The 18,756-nt window shown below is 43.5% G+C and overlaps 1 protein-coding gene across 3 annotated transcripts in view; it reads left to right on the top strand.

Moving 5' to 3' along the window:
• Nucleotides 1-12,871: 12,871 nt before the first annotated feature.
• Nucleotides 12,872-18,756, top strand: part of Smap1 (small ArfGAP 1) — a 121,375-nt gene continuing 115,490 nt past the window's right edge. For 2 of the 3 annotated variants that reach the window (XM_042687084.1, XM_042687083.1), the window contains exon 1: nucleotides 12,872-13,184. In XM_042687084.1, the coding sequence (XP_042543018.1) occupies nucleotides 13,067-13,184 (118 nt within the window). In that variant the 5' untranslated portion in view covers nucleotides 12,872-13,066. The remainder of the gene's footprint in view (nucleotides 13,185-18,756) is intronic. The other variant, XM_042687085.1, reaches the window with a different exon arrangement.

The raw sequence follows: 18,756 nt of genomic DNA, 5'->3' as shown, positions 1-18,756 counted from the left end.
AGCTTCCTAGACCCCTACAACTCATGACATAATTGCAATCCACAGAATGTCCTCTATCACCTCTAGAATTCTCAGAAAGACTCCATCTTCTATTAACTTCTATCAAGATGCCAAGATGGCTTTACTTAACTCCAGTTTTCTTATTTTATTTAGACTTGTGAAAGCACAGTGTATTTGATTCGAGTTCATCCAGGTCAGTTTTAGTGTTGGTACTGTCACTTTAAATCTTGAAATTGACTGTGCATTTCTGTTTACTTGGAATTTATCTTCCTAAACTGAACCACAGAAACTCTAAAATCCAATAGTAAGGGGGAAAAGAAAAATACCAAATTAAAAGAGAGTTTTTTTTATTAAGATTGGAAGTAATCAGAAGTGAAATAAAAGTGATATAAGCAGAATTTATAAAACATACATTTGTGTGTTTCTCTTTTTTAAAAAGTTGTCTTAAGCTGGGCACTGGAGGCTCATGCCTTTAATCCTAGCTACTTAGGAGGCTGAGATTTAAGAATCTTGGTTTAAAGCCAGCTCAGACAGGAAAGCCCATGAGACTCATCTCCAATAAACTAGTAGAAAACCAGAAGTGGAGCTATGGTTCAAGTAGTAGAGCACTCACCTTGAGCTGAATTGCTCAGGGACAATGCCCAAGCTCTGAGTTCAAGCACCGCTACCGACCAAAAAAAAAGTTGTTTTAAAAGTTGTGAGTTTTAGGGGCTGGGAAGGTAGCTCAGCGGTAGAGTGCATGCCTTGCAAGCATGAGGCCCTGGGTTCGATTCCTCAGCACCACATAAACAGAAAAAGCCGGAAGTGGTGCTGTGGCTCCAGTGGTAGAGTGCTAGCCTTGAGCTGCAGAGCTGAGGGACAGCGCCCAGGCCCAGAGTTCAGGCCCCATGACCAGAAAAAAAAAAAAAAAAGTTGTGAGTTTTTCATTACAGGATGGAATAGGAGAAACCCTAGGTCTCCTTGGCACAGGCCGAAATTTTCTTAATAGAGACCCGGAAACACAACAAGTCAAAGAAAGGTTGGACAAATGGGATTGCATGAAATTGCAGAGCTTCTGCATGGCAAAGGACATAGCTAGCATGATCAATAGAAAGCCCACGGATTGGGAGAAGATCTTCACTAGCCATACAATGGACAAGGGTCTCATATTTAAAATATACTTGGAACTCATAAAATTAAATCCCCCAACAACAAATCCTCAAAGAAACAACTGCCCAATAAATAAGTGGGCTGAAGACTTAAAGAGAAACTTTTCTGAAGAAGAAAGAAGGATGGCCAATAGATGTAGAGAGCTGTGAGAGGCCGCACCTGGAAGATGGCGCCGGCTTCCGCCCTCCGCCTTCCCAATGGCGAGTGCTCTCTGTGGTAAACAACTCCTTATATGGCTAAGGCAAAGAATCTGGCTTGCTTCCGCACACCTGAACCTATTGGTGGTTCCCACGTGGCGTATCAGGGTTGGCTACCCAGCGGGTACTTAAGGCTGTGGGGAATTCTCCCCGAGGTTGGGGTGAGAAGATTACTCAAAGGTCCTGAATAAACTGCAGAGAGAAGAGTTCGGTGTCGCGTCTTCCTTGGTGGTCGAGGCGGTAGCAACAAATAGACACATGAAGAAATGCTCAACCTCCCTTGCCATAAAAGAAATGCAAATCAAAACAACATTGAGATACCACCTCACCCCAGTTAGAATGGCAAAAATCAAGAACTCTAATAACAACAGATGCTGGAGGGGATGTGGACAGAAGGGAACCTTACTTCATTGCTGGTGGGAGTGTAAACTTGTTCAACCACTTTGGAAAGCAGTATGGAAGTTCCTCAGAAGACTTCACATAGAGCTCCCCTATGACCCAGCAATCTCACTTTTGGGCATTTACCCAAATGTTTACGAACAAGACCACACTAAAGCTACCAGCACAACTATGTTTATTGCAGCATTATTTACCATAGCTAAGATCTGGAACCAACCCAGATGCCCCTCAGTAGATGAATGGATCAAGAAAATGTGGTATATATACACAATGGAATTCTATGCCTCCATCAGAAAGAATGACATTGCCCCATTTGTTAGGAAATGGAAAGACTTGGAAAAAATTTTATTAAGGGAAGTAAGCCAAGCCCAAAGAAACATAGGTCCCATGGTTTCCCTTATTTGCAATATCTAGTATATGTATGAGTCAAGCAGAAAAGGTCAGATAATGTGATGTTAGGAAAATGAACCCTTAGATATGTATTTAAATGTTTTTTTCTTTCATGCATTTGTTTCTAACACATTTATAAGATTATTTTTTTGTTGCTTTGTATGTCCCTCCCCCACAGTATAACCCTTGCTTTCACTATATTTGATGTCGGTACAATTTGTGGAGGAGAAGGGGAAAAACAAGTCATTTAAGGATACAAGTGGACCTGCTGCAACAATGAGAAGTACAAGTTGTCATGTCAAAAATGAACTTTACAGGGCTGGGAAGATGGCTCAGTGGTAGAGCGCTTGCCTTGCATGCCTGAGGCCCTGGGTTCGATTCCTCAGCACCACATAAGCAAAAAGAAAAAAGCCGGAAGTGGCGCTGTGGCTCAAGTGGTAGAGCGCGCTAGCCTTGAGCTGAAGAGCTGAGGGACAGCGCCCAGGCCCAGAGTTCAGGCCCCACGACCGGACCCAAAAAAAAAAAAAATGAACTTTGCAAATTTGGTGGGGAGGATTGAGTGGTGGGGTGGAGGCTGGGAAGGGATGTGAAGGGTAAACAAAGGAGGAGGCTGCAATGCTTGATAAGAAATGTCCTCATTATCTTGCCCATGTAATTGTAACCCCTCTGTACAATATGTTCACAATAAAAAATAAATAAAAATAGTTTTTTTTTTAAAGTCGTGAGTTTTTTTTTGGGGGGGGGCGGTGCTACTAGCGTTGAACAGAGGACTACATGCTTGCTAAGGAGGTGGTCCACTGCTTCAGCCACAACCATAATATGTTATACTTTTCTTTTTTTGTCCTTGCTTGGACCATTATCCTATTTAGGCTTCCACGTAGTTAACAAGTGTGCACATACTCACCTATTCAATTGGAGGTCTCACTAGTATTTTCTCGAAGTAGCTGGGAATTTTGAACCTCTATCCTCCAGAAAAGTTGAGATTACAGGTGTGAGCCATTTCACCTGGACAAATAATTATATTGTTTTTACATTTCCCTTCTAGAAACTAGTTTTCTTATACAAGTACTTACTTTCAAGCTTAATTGTTCATTCACTCAGCACATAATTATTTAGGGCTTGACATATATGTTTGTTAGGAAAATGATGGAGAAAGGAAAGAAAGAGGCTGGATTCAATCTCCCACAGATGATGACTATTGATTGAGATAGAACAGCGAAAGACAACACCTTCCTGCGGGCTTGGTGACTGTGTCAAGATGTGGACTCAGGAATGGGGCTTCATGATGTCTGAGCAAGGAGGCAGAGGTTAATGAAAAAGCCACTAGGTCAAGGGAGGTGGATGACTTTTCAGTTGGGCCCATGATGGATTATTTACAGTCAGATTTAGATAGATTGCCCTGTTGGCATCAAGCAGCCTGCACTTATGGCCTGCATGCTATATGTGTGCACCTGGGATAACAGGGTTGAGGCCAATCCTTCATATTCTGTCTTTGGATACCTAGAAAGAATGGGCCAAGAAGGGAGAGGCAAGTCCTTTGTACAGGGTCTTTGGATACATAAAAAGAATGGGCTGTAAGAAGATCAACATGGAGTTATGAGAACAAGCAGATTTCCATCATTTGAAACCCTGAAGGAGTACAAAAAGTTGAGGGATGTTGTGGTTGTTTCTGGCTACTTCCTGCTGACATGGAGACATCTAGGAGTCACTAGGGATTCTTCAGGGTTCACATCTGCACTGGGCAGGGCAGGAAGTCTGCAGTGATAGAATCGCCTTCATGTGCTCCCAGGTGAAAGTTGTTATCCTGAGTGAAAGTTGTTACCCTATTAAAGAGAAACTTGAAAAAGGTGAGATCAGGCAAAAGGGCTGACAAGGTGGCAGGACTAGTACCCAGGAAAACATACCCTGGGTACATGCCAGAAAAGTTCCATTTGAGCAAAATCCTAGTTGTGGCCTATTACAGGATGGGAAATAGAAATAGCAGGTAACAAAGGCAAGAATGTAAGTTCCTATTCAGCTGGAAGGTAGACAGTTATGGTTATTAGATAGGCATGATTTTGAACTATTTTCTTTTGATCTCCCAGTTTTTGATTACTTTTGAAAAGACAAGCATTAGTGACGCTATTCAGGAACTGACACTGCCACTTATCTGTCTCTGGATAGACTTTTTATCCTGGGGGCTCTATGTGCTTGTTGCTGGGATGGCATGCCCCAGTTGTCATCTCTTTTGTCAGTCACAGGACTTGAACTCAAGGTCTGGGCACTGTTCCTGAGCACTTCTACTCAATGCTAGTACTCTTCCACTTTGAGTCACAACAGCACTTTCAGAACTCAGTAAATGTGAGAGTTTTAAAACAGCAGTGGATTAAACAATCTAATTATCTGAACATAGCACTTTAGGATACTAATTACTTGGGAGATAGATATTAAATGGGGGAAAGTGGCATTTGAGTTAAAAGATGTTCATTTGAAAGACCTTAACATAAACAAACACTTAAGTGAACATTAGTTTACACAAACAATTACTTACAAAGTATGAGATGCTAATTTTACATCAGTGTATTAATTTTGACCTTATTTAAATCATAGCTAACTTGTTCATATAACAACATTACCAACTTCACTCATAAGCTCTATCTTTTAAAACATACTCATACCATCTGTTACATACTTGAATCTTCTGGGGTTTAGGAATCCATTTTTGTTTCCTCAACTCCTTTTTTTTTCTTTTTTGAGTCCAGTCTTGGGGCCTGAACTCTGGGCCTGGGCACTATCCCTCAGCTCTTCAGCTCAAAGCTAGCGCTCTAACACTTGAGCCACAGCGCCACTTCCGGCTTTTTTCTTATGTGGTACTGAGGAATCGAACCCAGGGCCTCATGCACGCAAGGCAAGCGTTCTACCACTGAGTCACCTTCCCAGCCCCTCCTCAACTCCTTTCCCCAGACTTTTTATTGAACTAATTTTCCTCTTTTTTTACATTTTCTTATCTCCTTATTAGTGTTCTCTATCACAGCTGGCTAGGAGTGGAGCTGAGTCTCATTCCTTTTACTACTTCCCTTGATAAAGACTTTTCCTTCTAACAAGCAGCACACTTGATAATTCCTTTGACACAAGATTTATAATTGTAGCCAAGGAACAAATAATTTCAGGAAATATCAATCAGTACCAAAAAATGGAAAAAGATTACTTTTTTTAGACCATGGTGACAGTTTTTATGTTTTACAATGAGATTATTTTGAACATGTTCACACAGAGACCCTTGTGCACAAAAGTTTTAAGGCATGCTTAGGTTTTTAAAAATGAATATGGGGTCTGGGAAGGTGGTTCAGTGCTTGCCTCACATGCATGATACCCTGGGTTCAATTCCTCAGCACCACATAAGCAGAAAAAGCCAGAAGTGACACTGTGGCTCTACTGGTAGAGCACTAGCCTTGAGCTGAAGAGCTGAGGGACAGTGCCCAAGCTCAGAGTTCAGGCCAGGACCGACAAAAAAAAAAAAAAAAAAAGGCCATAAGTTTTTTGGAATTCTATTGGCAAAATGGCAAAATGGATTTTGACCACATGGTTAATGCTAGAAAAACAGGCAATACCAAACAAAATACAAGGCAATTTTTTTTTGGGGGGGTCCAGTTGTGGGACCTGGGGTGCTGTCCCTGAGCTCTTCAGCTTAAGGCTAGCACCCTACCACCTGAGCTAAGCGCCACTTCCGGCTTTTTTCTTTTTTGCTTATGTGGAGCTGAGGAATCGAACCCTGGGCCTCAGGCATGCCAGGCAAGCACTATACCACTGAGCCACCTTCCCAGCCCCAAGGCAAATTTTAAGATCCAGCCAACAAACAGAATTTAACAGAATCTCCATGTTTAAACAAACATTGATAACAAGAACATAAAACTTTTAAAACAATTTTGGTAATGAGGTACATTAGTATATGAATTGAACATCTAGAAATGAGACAGTAAGCTTAGTGGAAGAGTGAGGGTTGCAGAAAAACCCACCATGTGACCTTTGTCTCTTGCTAGGTGAGTGTTCATCTCCAGGACCTGCAGAGAGAACTGAGGGAGGGAGTTTCTCCAGAGGGCCTTTACAAGATAAAGAAAGTTGTTTTACCTTTGGGAGCTTGTACCTGCCCCACCCTGTGTCAGCCACACTGGCAGGCAGGCAGGCAGGCACAGGAAAGTTTGTTTAGGGGACAGACAGTTACTCACTGCAGAGGGGAAGAATGCCATTACTACAGAAAAGTGGGGAAAAGGCTTAGAAAAAAGGGGGGGGTGGAGAGGGGAGGGGAGAGGAAGAGAGAGGGGGAGGGAAAGGCAGATAGAGCTGCTACAAGACAAAGAATTAAAAAGTTAACTTTTAAAGGAGATGGTGGGAGGCTTGTGGCACAGAGAACTTGGTGAGCATGGCAGAATGAGTTTGGGTGGGTGGGTGTCTGGAGCAGAAGTAGAAGATGGCTTGGGTGTAGGCAACCTTAGAGCCCTTGCTGTTTTTAGTTAGTTAAAATCAGAAGTACGAAACTTAGGCTGGAGTTTGTGCTGAGGCCAGATACATGAGTGAATTGAGAGCCCATTTTGGAAAATTTGGTAGGACTATGGGAGTTACCTGTCCTACCACATCAGGCATCCTGAGGCTTTGGGAAGGCAAATGAATAAGCCCAATAATTAGGAGAGGGCATCCCCAAAGTCCTAATTAAAGGTTGTTAGACACTCCTGGAGTCTCTAGGGACCCCAAAAACAGGGAGAGGGAGACTTCTAGTCCCCAGGTTTATGGGGTTCTTCCTGGAGTTCCCTGGTCCATGGCAGGGAACCTCTGCCATGGACCACAGCTGGTTACCTTGTCCTGAAGGCTTTTGGATGGTGACTGGAGTAAGTCATGAAATGACCAAGAGCTTCCAGCCTGGAGGTCAGAGTCTGGAGACAGAAGAGAGGGAATAGTAAGAGGAAGATGGAGGAGGAAGAGGCACAGGGGGCTTTGTGCTCCCAGTGGGGACCAGCCTACAAAAGAGAATGAGGAGCCAGGTGCCAGTGGCTCATGCCTGTAATCGTAGCTACTCAGGAGGCTGAGATCTGAGGATCACAGTTCAAAGCCAGCCCTGGCAGGAAAGTCTGTGAGACTCTTATCTCCAAAAAGCCACTTAGAAAATCGGAATGGCTCAAGTGGAAGAGCACTAGTCTTGAGCTAAAGAGCTCAGGGACAACACCCAGGCCCAGAGTTCAAGCCCCACCAACCTACCAAAAAAAAAATGAGAATGAGGGTAAAGGGCTTAATGAAAGGTGGCCGGAAGACAGATGGAGGGAACCCGGTTACTCCTGGCTCTTCTCCTCTCCTGGGTTTCGGCACCATATGTTAGGAAAATGGGAGAAAGGAAGGAAAAGGCTAGACTCAATCTTCCACAGGTGAGGACTATTGATTGAGATAGAACAGCGAGTGATACCACCTTCCTGCAGGCTTGGAGACTATGTCAAGATGTGGGCTCAGGAATGGGGCTTTATGAAGTCTAAACAAGGACACAGAGGTCAATGAGAAAGCCACTAGTCAAGGGAAGTGGTCGGCTTTTCGGTTGCACCCATGATGGAATATGTACAGCCAGGTTTAGATAGATTGCTCTGTTGGTGCCAGGCAGTCTGCACTTATGGCCTGCATGGTATCTGTGTGCACCTGGGAAAACAAGGTTGAGGTCAATCCTTCATATTCCAACTTTGGATACCTAGAAAGAATGGGCCAAGCAGCTGGGAAGGTGGCTCAGTGGTAGAGCGCTTGCCTTGCATGCACGAGGCCCTGGGTTCGATTCCTCAGCACCACATAAGCAAAAAGGAAAAAAAAAAGCCAGAAGTGGCGCTGTGGCTCAAGTGGTAGAGCGCTAGCCCTGAGCTGAAGAGCTGAGGGACAGCGCCCAGGCCCAGAGTTCAGGCCTCAAAACCGGACCCCCCCCCCCAAAAAAAAAAGAATGGGCCAAGAGGGGAGAGGCAAGTCCTTCAATATTAGTGGTGCACTAGGGGCAATGAGACTATCTCACAAGGAGACAGTGAGGGAAGCAGATTTCTCACTGTGTAATATTGACAAGAAACTATTGTAGAAGTTGGAGATGAGGCTATGTTTATTGTTTTCACTCATTCTTATTCCTTTATGCCAGACACAATTTTTGAAACAGAATGAACCCTGGAACATTTTGTCAATTGGAGTACTAAATGGACAGTGGGGCCTGTCAACTTTTCTGGCTAAAGACAACAGGTTTAGGAGTCATACAGAACCAACACAAAACCCTTTGCCCTTCAATAGATCTGTGAATGTGAGTCATAGTTGTGAAGAGAGTATTTTTCCCCCTTAGTCTTTCACAATATTTCCCCAGAGTTTGAAGATCACTGCATATAAAATACTGGCTTCTTTCTGCACCTCTGCAGGGTTGAAGGATTAGGAGACTGTCATAACCCACTTGTGGTGAAGTGGGATGCAAGGTAAATGATGATATTCTACACAGAATCCTGGAAACTCTGCTACAGGCTCTGGATCCTATCACACATAGTAATCATCACCAGGTAGTCTCCTAGGTTTATACATTTCTGCTCTGTGCCTAACTTCCCCATAATGGTCTCTAGATGAGTTCTGGTGAAATCCAGAGGATAAGTGAATAAAAAAAGTGTCTTTGACCACCCTACTTGAGTATAGATTGCTAGCAACATATCATCAGAATTTTGTATGTTGGCCTCATGTCAAGGAACCTGTGTGTGTGCTTATCCTTGAAGGCAAAGTTCAGGGCTATGTAGGGGAGGAGTGGATCATGATTGTTCAGATCATTCCTCCAGAATGACAGGATACCTCCTAGGGAAATGTGCTTTTAGTGCCTATGTGTTGCAGTTGTTTACCAATGTATTGTGTCTGCTATAATAGCTTGGCTGCTCCATCTGGGCCACAACTTTCTGGGAGATAGTGGTGTTAATGCTACTGGCCAGAAATCCTTAATTAAGATGGGGTATTATGTCATGGTGACTGGGTAGGCAGGCGAGCAGGTTGCTGAATGAGCAGAGACCCAAGAGCCCTGCCAGCTGAGCTCTTTTGCTACCTTGTTACCAGATCAAAAAGGTTCACCTCTTTCATTCTTTTTTTTTTTTTAATCTGGGGCTTGAACTCAGGGCCTGGGCACTGTCTCTTAGATTTTGTGCTCAAGGCTAGTGCTCTACCACTTCATCCACAACTCCACATCAGGCTTTCTGTGGTTAATTGGAGATAGTCTCTCATATTTTCCTGTCTGGGCTGGCTTTGAACCATGATCCTCAGATCCCACCCTCCTGTGTGGCTAGGATTGTAGACCTGAGCCTACAATCTGGAGCCCAGAACCTCTTCTAGTCTTCATCTGGGTTAATGGTATCACCATTTTACCTGTCTCCCAACTTAGCAGCCTTTGGTGTCATTCTCATTCCTTTCTCTCACAACCATCTCCCACCAACATACAGTCAGCTGCCAAATCTTTTTTTTTTTTTTTTTTGGGGGGGGGGGTTTCCAGTCATGGGGCCTAAACTCTGGGTGTGGGCGCTGTCCCTAAGCTCTTCACCTCAAGGCTACGCTCTACCACTTGAGCCACAGCACCACTTCTGGCTTTTTTTCCTGCTTATGTGGTGCTGAGGAATTGAACCCAGGGCCTCATGCATGCAAGGTAAGCACTCTACCACTGAGCCACCTTCCCAGCCCTGCTGCCAAATCTTAATGCTTCTATTTAAAACATTTGATCCTGTCTTTCCTAATCTCATGCTGTTGGCTTAAATAGTCTTTTGCTATATGTTCTTTGGACTGTTATTGCAACAGCCCTGTCATCTGTTCCTCTGATAAGTTTTTCCCATCCATGTTCTCTATGCTACTATGGCAAGAGATAAGTGAGGAGGCAAAATTATTGTACTGGTATTGGGGCTTGAACACAGGTCCTGACCACTATCTCTTAGCTTTTGTCCTCAAGGCTGGTGTTCTACTACTTGGACTTTCTGGTGGTTAAATGGAGATAAAAGTCTCACAGATTTTTCTGCCCTGGCTGGTTTTGAACTTTCTGGTGGTTAAATGGAGATAAGAGTCTCAGATTTTGGGGCTGGGAAGGTGGGTCAGTGGTAGAGCGCTTGTCTTGCATGCATGAGGCCCTGGGTTCGATTCCCCAGCACCACATAAGCAAAAAGAAAAAAAGCCGGAAGTGGAGCTGTGGCTCAAGTGGTAGAGCGCTAGCCTTGAACTGAAGAGCTGAGGGACAGCGCCCAGGCCCAGAGTTCAGGCCCCACGAACAGCCGCCCTTCCCCCTCCCCCCCAAAAAAGTCTCAGATTTTTCTACCCTGGCTGATTTTATCCTCCTGACTAGTTAGGATTACAGGTGTGAGCCACCAGTGCTTGGCTGTAAAAGTTTCTTGTTGGCACTCTGTGTGCATGGATTTGAATTCTACATCCTGGTACAAAGTGCAACCTGCTGGCCCCAATATACCATTCTGCTTTAATTCCTTTCCTACCTTTGTGTTCTTCATTTTCCAGGTTCTTCATGTAAGTAACCTTAAGTCTATAAATATTTTTTTCATGCTACCTGTTACTCCCCTCCCTCTCTTTTTGTTGCTCCTGGGGCTTGAACTCTAGGCCTGGGTGCTATCCCTGAGCTCTTCAGCTCAAGGTGAGTGCTCTACCATTTGAGTCACAGCACCACTTCTGGTTTTCTGGAGGTTCATTGGAGGTAAAAGTCTCACAGACTTTCCTGCCCAGGCTGACTTTGAACCATGATCCTTAGGTCTCAGTTTCCTGAGTAGCTAGGATTACAGGAGTAAGCCACCAATGCCTGGCTTGTTCCCCTTCTCTTGAAGGATTTTTACATTTACTAACACCCAGTTTAAAAATCATCTCACCAGTGAAGTCTACCCATATTCTCTTAGGTTATTAGATGTCTTTTTGCTCTGAGAGTATTTTACATTTGTTATAGACTTTACAATGTGATTATTAATTTACATGTTTGTATATGGCAGTAGGCAATAATCTGATTTCAGTGAAAAGTAGAGAAGTTACATGTTATTGATGTAGGAAGTAGGAACAAATAGAAAGATTTCCTGTTCTCCATACTAAAAATGCAAGTTAAAACTCCAAATATAACATCATTTATCTGTGGTATTATATCTGTTCCTCAAACAATAACTGGATGGTTGAGACAGGTAGAGATATGAGCTAGGCCCACCTGAAAAACAGGGACAGCACATGGTTTTAGAACTTCCCTTTCCTTTTTTTTTTTTTGGTATTTTTTGTCAGTCATGGGGCTTGAACTCAGGGCCTAGGCACTGTACCTGTTTTTTTTTTTTTTGTTTGTTTGTTCAAGGCTAATACTCTACCACTTTGAGCTGCAATATCACTTCAGATTTTCTGATGGTTAACTGGAGATAGATATCAACCTCCTGAATAGATAGGATTATAGGCACGAGCCACCAGTGCCTAGCTTTAATTTGCTATTACCCACAGGAAAGTTTATGGCTTCATGGGGCTTGAACTCAAGGCTTGGCACTGTTCTTAGCTTTTCCCTCTATTATTTGAGGCACAGCTCCACTTCTAGCTTTTTGGTCGTTAATTGACTTTCATGGGCTTTCCTGGGTGGGATGGCTTTGAACTGTTATCCTCAGATCTCAGCTTCAAGAGTAGCTACTCCTAGCTGACAGGCCTGAGCCACAGGCACACTGCTAATTTACAACTTCTAATATATCAAGTCAGATGCAACTAGCATTTGCTTTCTAATGTAATTTAACATCTTAAAGTAGGTATGGTGAGATAGAACCAGTTACTTTGGTTTCCAGTTTTTACTAACTGTTTTTAATGTCTGGGTGTGGCCCTTATTGTAAGATATATACGTAGGTTTCATTAGATAGCCAAAGAAGAGAACACCATGCTATTCAGGTAGGAAAAGAAGTTTATTTACCTAACTGCTGCCCCCACCATGAAGCATGGCTGAAAATGGAGGAGGGGTGACCGGCTCCTGGGCCAGTACTTATCTAGACCAGGGACAGGAAGAGGTGTGTGTGTGGGGGGAAGGTGTGGCCACACTGGATCCGATGTGACCTCAGGTTCTGGGACTCTCCTAAGGTTAGATGGGAGGCATGGGACCAGAGGTGGCCCAGGATGAGACCTAGTAGGTGGGGAAGATGACAGCTTCCAGGTCTGCCAGTTACCTAGGTAACAGATACTGGGCAGAAACTTAGCCAAGAGGTAGGCAGGTGTCCCTGTGCAGACCCTACACTTATATTAATTCAGCTGTCTCATCTATCTTACCCCAGAATTATTAGTACTATTAATTTTTTCTTCTAACTTGTTTTCCCCACTTCATTCCAGGCATGTCTCTCTAGCTTCTAGAATAGTGCTTGCTTCAAAACTGCAGATGAATAAACAGAATAAATAAATGAATTTCTCCAATCACTACAAAAGCAAAGAAACAAGAGTTGTTCCTTGTAATACACTTTTCTAGTAATCAGATCACCTGAAGTTTTGAGGGACAAAGAGGGGACTCCACAGTGCATACCACACTCCACAAATCCGGAATCACCTTGGACAAGAGGCCCCTCCCTGAAAGCCCAGGCAAGTCCGGGACGCTTGCGCACTGGCCGCAGCAGCCCTGCACATGCGCAGCAGCCCCGCCTAGGTTCCTTCCAGAACGAGTTCCGGAAGCCTTTCCGGTCCTCTCTCCTGCTCCGCTCCCCTCCGCTTCCTGCCTCCCTCCCCCACCTCTCCTCGCGGGCTCGGGCAGGGCGTGCGGCGGGCGCCGGGCGAGGAGGCGGGACACGTCGGCGCTGCCACCGCCGCCACCCCTCCTCCCACTCCGGCCGCCGCCGCCGCTCCCGCGACCAAGTCCGCCCGCGATCGCTGCGGCGCCCGGCGCTTCCTCCCGGCCGGCTTCTGACAGCGTCCGCTGCGCCGTAGCCGCCGGGCTCCCCGCTGCGGACATGGCGACGCGCTCCTGCCGGGAGAAGGCGCAGAAGCTGAACGAGCAGCACCAACTCATCCTGTCCAAACTGCTGCGGGAGGAGGACAACAAGTACTGCGCCGACTGCGAGGCCAAAGGTAGCTCGGGACCGACGCCGCGCGGGTCGGGGCCTCCTGTGACCGGTGACCTTCCCGTTTCCGCGCCGCCTTTCGAGGGCCGCAGCCCCGGCACTAAGGAGAGGGAGCAAGGGCGGGCTCCGGGCAACCCTCACTCCGTCGGGCGGCGGCGGGGTCAGGCCCGTAGGCCCGCGCCCCGGCCTCCGCCTTCTCTTCCCTGCCCCGACCGAGTGGTGCTGGCTACCGGGTGCTGCCGGGAACGGGCCCGGAGGGGCCCAAACACTGCTGGGGTTCTAGGACGGCCTTCCTGCTCTCAGCGAGCCGAACCTGGGGTTTAAGGTTGGCCTTCTGGCTCCCAGAGACCCCCAGTGATTTGGCCGCAGGGTCACGGGCTTCTCCCGATCCCCCTGGGTGAAATGTATCCATCCCTTTCCGGTCTCCTAGATGGAGCTCTACCTGCTCGCCCACCTGACAGCTTTAGTACCAGGCTCTTCTGTTTCCTGAAAAAGGGTCCGTGGGCCTTCCTGATGGATTGGGACTTTCGCGATTAAAATAATCGGAGAAGGAGCCTTATTAGTAGTCTTATTGCCACAATAATGTGGAATTTATTTCCACGAGTCATTTGGACAGTGGGTTTATGAAGCTTTTAGTAGAGTCTTTTCAGAGCAGCTCTTTTGAGAAGATGTAGAACTGGTTTGTCTCTTATATGCTGAAGGTTCATTTAAAGATGTTGTGGTGTAAAAGACCTAATTTTAGTTTATATTCAGTCGCAGATTTCTTCCTGAGCCTATTTTTAGCTGGTATATTTTGTGTTTGGATATGTGATTTACATTATGTCTTGTAACATCTCCTAGAGAAGAATCTTTCAGATTTTTAAGAAGAAATTTTCCTGTGTAGTTAGGAAATAATCTTATTTAATTGTAAATTGGTTTGATTATCCACAGAAATATGTAGTCCTTCCAAGTCGAGACAGTTTTGGAGAATGTTTTTAAGATTTTTTTCATTATTACTTGACCAAGCCTTTTACTTGAGGCTGTACTATCTTCTCTCACTCTAAATGAGTCACATTTCAGTAATGTATTTTATTAGACTTGAACCACACAGCCTCAAAGTTACTCTACTGTCTTAATACATACTGGGTTACTGGAAGAATCTTGTGGGGATACTTGACAAGGTCATTTTTAAAACACTTTTCAATATCATAGTAACCTTTTATTTATCCTATGTAATCTTTGTAAGGCCATCAGTTTTAACAAAACAGTATGCTTGATTCTTGTAATTTTTGCGGGCCTGATACTTGATTTTTTTTGTGTATTTTTTTTTTGTAATAGTGTACTACTGAATAGAGACTCTAGTGCTTGCTTATTATTGAAGTAGCAAAATACTTAAAAAATAGGTCCTTAGATGATCATAAGAAAAAGCTTAAATTACAGCCAAATTTTGTCATCTTCAGCAATAAATTGTAACATGGTTAGATAGAGAGCTTGATAAAATGAAATATGATACATTTAAATAACAGTAGTCCCAGTAATTTCCTTTTGTGTATAGAAATCACTTAAAAATAAAATTTGTCCAGATTTCTTTCTCCACAAAGTGTTTTGTAAGATCACATTTTTACTTGTGGTTCTTATGTTTAAACGGCCTTTAAAGTAAGGGTATCATTTTCTCATTTACTTTTTTTGGGTGGAGGAGGTTGGAGGGAAGCAGAGAATCTTGTAATTCTTTAAATTAGAATAAAAAGTTTTGCTTCTTTTAACCTGAAGAGAAGGAAGCATTTACACCGAGTAAATACTAAGTTAAGTAATTTTGGCTTTCTTTAGTCTTTTGAGAAATGGAGGAAGTAGGAACAAAAAAGTACTACTAAAATAGTACCAAGAGTTCAGTGCAACTTGAAGGTCATGATTTAGGAATATTTTTTTCCCCTTGATTCTGCTAAATCTAGAAAGATGATCTTGTAAATTAGTGTGAGCTTTTATGACCACTGTAGACCATTAATTGGTCTAGTTGTTTATAGTTCTAATAATTTAAAAATTGATATAATTGGAGAATTGGTAGGTTTTTTGAGGTTTTAGTTTACCAATATTACATAAATGTTACATTTGAGTAGGCGTGAGCCACACAACTTTAGCAAATTACTATCCTAATGGGAAATTTTATATATGTGCGTGTGAATATATAATCTCTCTCTTTTCTATTTTTTTTTGTAGTAGGGACTGAAGATACGGCCCAGGACCATGTTCATGATGCTAGCATTCCACCACTGAGCTCTATCTTCAGCCCAGGGTCATGCTACGCAGTCTAGGCTGGTCTCAATTTTTTTCTTCTTGCCTTCATTTGACATCACAGACATCTGCCACTTAAAACGTAGATTTATATATATTTGCAACATTTTGTGTCTTTAGCTGAGTCTCATTGTAGAGCTCTCTTGTAGTAAAACTTTTGGCTTGTTACGCAATTGTGGCTATATTATTATACATGCCAACTGGTGAAATAAATGTAGGAAATAAAATTCTGGAGATTCATTTTAAACAAGCTATTAAGAGGTTACAGTTTGTGTATGTGTTGTTTTCTGTTAGGTTTTTAAAAAGAGGTAGCCGAGTAAGAACCACACCACGCATGTGGTATTCAGGTAAGGGGTAGGTTTATTCAGTAGACCTGCTGGGACCAGGCAAGGTTGGCACTCCACGCGGCTGGCAAAAGACCTGGGAAAGAGAGTTGGGAAAGAGAGAGGTGGGAAAGAGAAGAGAGAGTTGGGAAAGAGAGAAAAGAGCTAGAAAAGAGAAGAAAGAGCTGGGAGAGAGAAGAGAGCTGGGAAAGAGCATCTGGGCCTGGGCAAGGCCTTATCTAGGGTATGGGCGGAGAAGGTGTGGCCACATAAAATTCAGATGTGACCTCAGTGGATGCAGATGTGACCTCTTCCAGGTGTGCCAGTTGCCTAGGTAACGCAGGTACTGGGTAGAGACTTTGCTGCGAGGAGGGTGGAGTCTACTCGCCATCCAGGAGCGGATCTTAATTTTCCTCACTATCTAAATTGTTGCACGTAGAAGCTATTTCCTAGTTAATCTTCCAAAAGAGTACTTCCCCCTGGTCTTGGAGAAACTTGTTCGAGATTGCCCTATTCAGTTTCCTTATTGTTAGCAAAGGTGTGTGAGTTGGGTTTTGACATTTTCTGAGTCACCAGTTTGTGTTTTCTGTACTGACAGTATTTAGGGAGTAAGAAAGGAGAATGTGATGGTATAGGTGCCAGTTTCCTGCTCTGGATCCTACAAATAAATTGAGCAACTAGAGAATAAGAACAGGGCAGATGCCAAACTTCTTGTTGCATTCGTGACTGTGTAGGAGTGTTAAAAGTAGTTCTGTTGGTTATGAGTTGATGGTTATGTTTTCAGAATTTAAAGCTTTGTCCCCAAGTAATTCCAGCTTTGATTGTGATTTAGAAATGTATGACTTAATGAATCTGTTGCTCAGGGAGTTCTTGTGTAGTTAGAAACATCAGGTTTTTGAGCCTTAGAGTTCTGTGTGAGTGAGTGTGTGTGTGTGTGTGTGTGTGTGTGTGTGTGTATGTGTGCATGTGTATGTACATATGTGTACACCTGAGTACCAGTCCAGGGTTTTGAACTCAGGGCCCAGGCACTGTCCCTGAACTTTTGTGCTCAAGGCTTAGGCTGTACCACTTGAGCCACTGCTCCACTTCTGAGCCCAAGCAGGAAACTCCCTAAAACTCCTATCTTCAAGAACCAAAAAAGCCAGAAGTGGAGCAGTGGCTCAAGTGGTACAGCCTAAGCCTTGTTGAGTTCAGGGACAGTGCCTGGGCCCTGAGTTCAAAACCCTGGACCAGTACTCAGGTGTACACACATGTACATGTACATACACTTATACACACACACACACACACACACACACACACACACACACTCACACTCACACAGAACTCTAAGGCTCAAAACCCTGATGTTTCTAACTACACAAGAACTCCCTGAGCAACAGATTCATTAAGTCATACATTTCTAAATCACAATCAAAGCTGGAATTACTTGGGGACAAAGCTTTAAATTCTGAAAACATAACCATCAACTCATAACCAACAGAACTACTTTTAACACTCCTACACAGTCACGAATGCAACAAGAAGTTTGGCATCTGCCCTGTTCTTATTCTCTAGTTGCTCAATTTATTTGTAGGATCCAGAGCAGGAAACTGGCACCTATACCATCACATTCTCCTTTCTTACTCCCTAAATACTGTCAGTACAGGAAACACAAACTGGTGACTCAGAAAATGTCAAAACCCAACTCACACACCTTTGCTAACAATAAGGAAACTGAATAGGGCAATCTCGAACAAGTTTCTCCAAGACCAGGGGGGAAGTACTCTTTTGGAAGATTGAGTTAACTAGGAAATAGCTTCTACGTGCAACAATTTAGATAGTGAGGAAAATTAAGATCCGCTCCTGGATGGCGAGTAGACTCCACCCTCCTCGCAGCAAAGTCTCTACCCAGTACCTGCGTTACCTAGGCAACTGGCACACCTGGAAGAGGTCATGTCTGCATCTGCTGAGTAGGTAGGATTACAGGCATGAGCCACTACTCCATTTAGTGTGTGTGTGTGTGTGTGTGTGTGTGTCTGTGTGTGTGTGTGTTTAATTAGGCTCTCTGCTATTGAGAACTGAAATTCTTCGCTTCTTCCTCAGCAAACATTCAGTTTTTCATTACATTAATTTTGACTTGAAGACAGTTTGGTAAGCACTCTGTTAAGTTTGGGGCAAGATAATTTATAAGATCTAAAGAAGGTTGATGAGTGGGAGTTGTATATTTGCAAGTGAGTAATTGTAAACTGCTGTTCTAAGTGCTGTAGTAGTGGCTTTAAGAAATATTCTTCCTTTCTTGTTTATCTCTGATTCTGTTTTCCTGCAGTCTGTCTTTGGCCCATTGGTTGTCTTTACAATTCCTAGAGTGCTGCCTCAAGGCCTTTGCATATGCTGTTTCTTCCCTAAGAAGCTCTGCAACTTTAAAACAACAACAAACTGATAAGCTCCTATTTATTTTCAGGTTTTGCTTAAAGGTCTTTTCTAGGGAAATAATTCTCTTTGAACCTTCCAAACAAAGTTACACTTCCAATTTGAACATTTAAAAACAAGACCTTGACTTATTGCACTTACCATAATTATAATTACGCTTTATTGAAGTAATTGTTAGGTACTTTATACTTCTGTTGGATTATAGATGTGGAGGATATCTAGTTTATCTTGCTTAGGATAATTGCCCTGCCCTCAGTGTATGATAGGTGGTAGGTGAATGTAACTCAGCAAGTAACCTGAATGAATGAATATGAACTTGGCCCTTGTCAGGCCAGATGTGTGAGAGTGGACCTGTTAGGAATCACTGGAGTCTTATGTAAGTGAGCTAGATTCTGAAGGTGGATTCTGGTAGAGAAGGCATTAAAGGACACAGCTATGTAGACTCAGAGTTAAAAATATAAAAAGAATACGAAATATGTAAAGGTATATAAAAAGAAGAAAAGGTTTTCTATAGGCCATTTTTTGGTAAGCTGCCTTTAAATATGATCAAGACAGTCACCAGGTGAAATGTGTTTA

The sequence above is a fragment of the Dipodomys spectabilis genome, unplaced genomic scaffold, assembly GCF_019054845.1.
Source record: "Dipodomys spectabilis isolate Male_0828 unplaced genomic scaffold, ASM1905484v1 ptg000102l, whole genome shotgun sequence".
In the NCBI taxonomy this organism is placed as follows: domain Eukaryota; kingdom Metazoa; phylum Chordata; class Mammalia; order Rodentia; family Heteromyidae; genus Dipodomys; species Dipodomys spectabilis.
The sequence above is the reverse complement of the archived record's forward strand: the minus strand, read 5'-3'. Positions and strand labels throughout refer to the sequence as shown.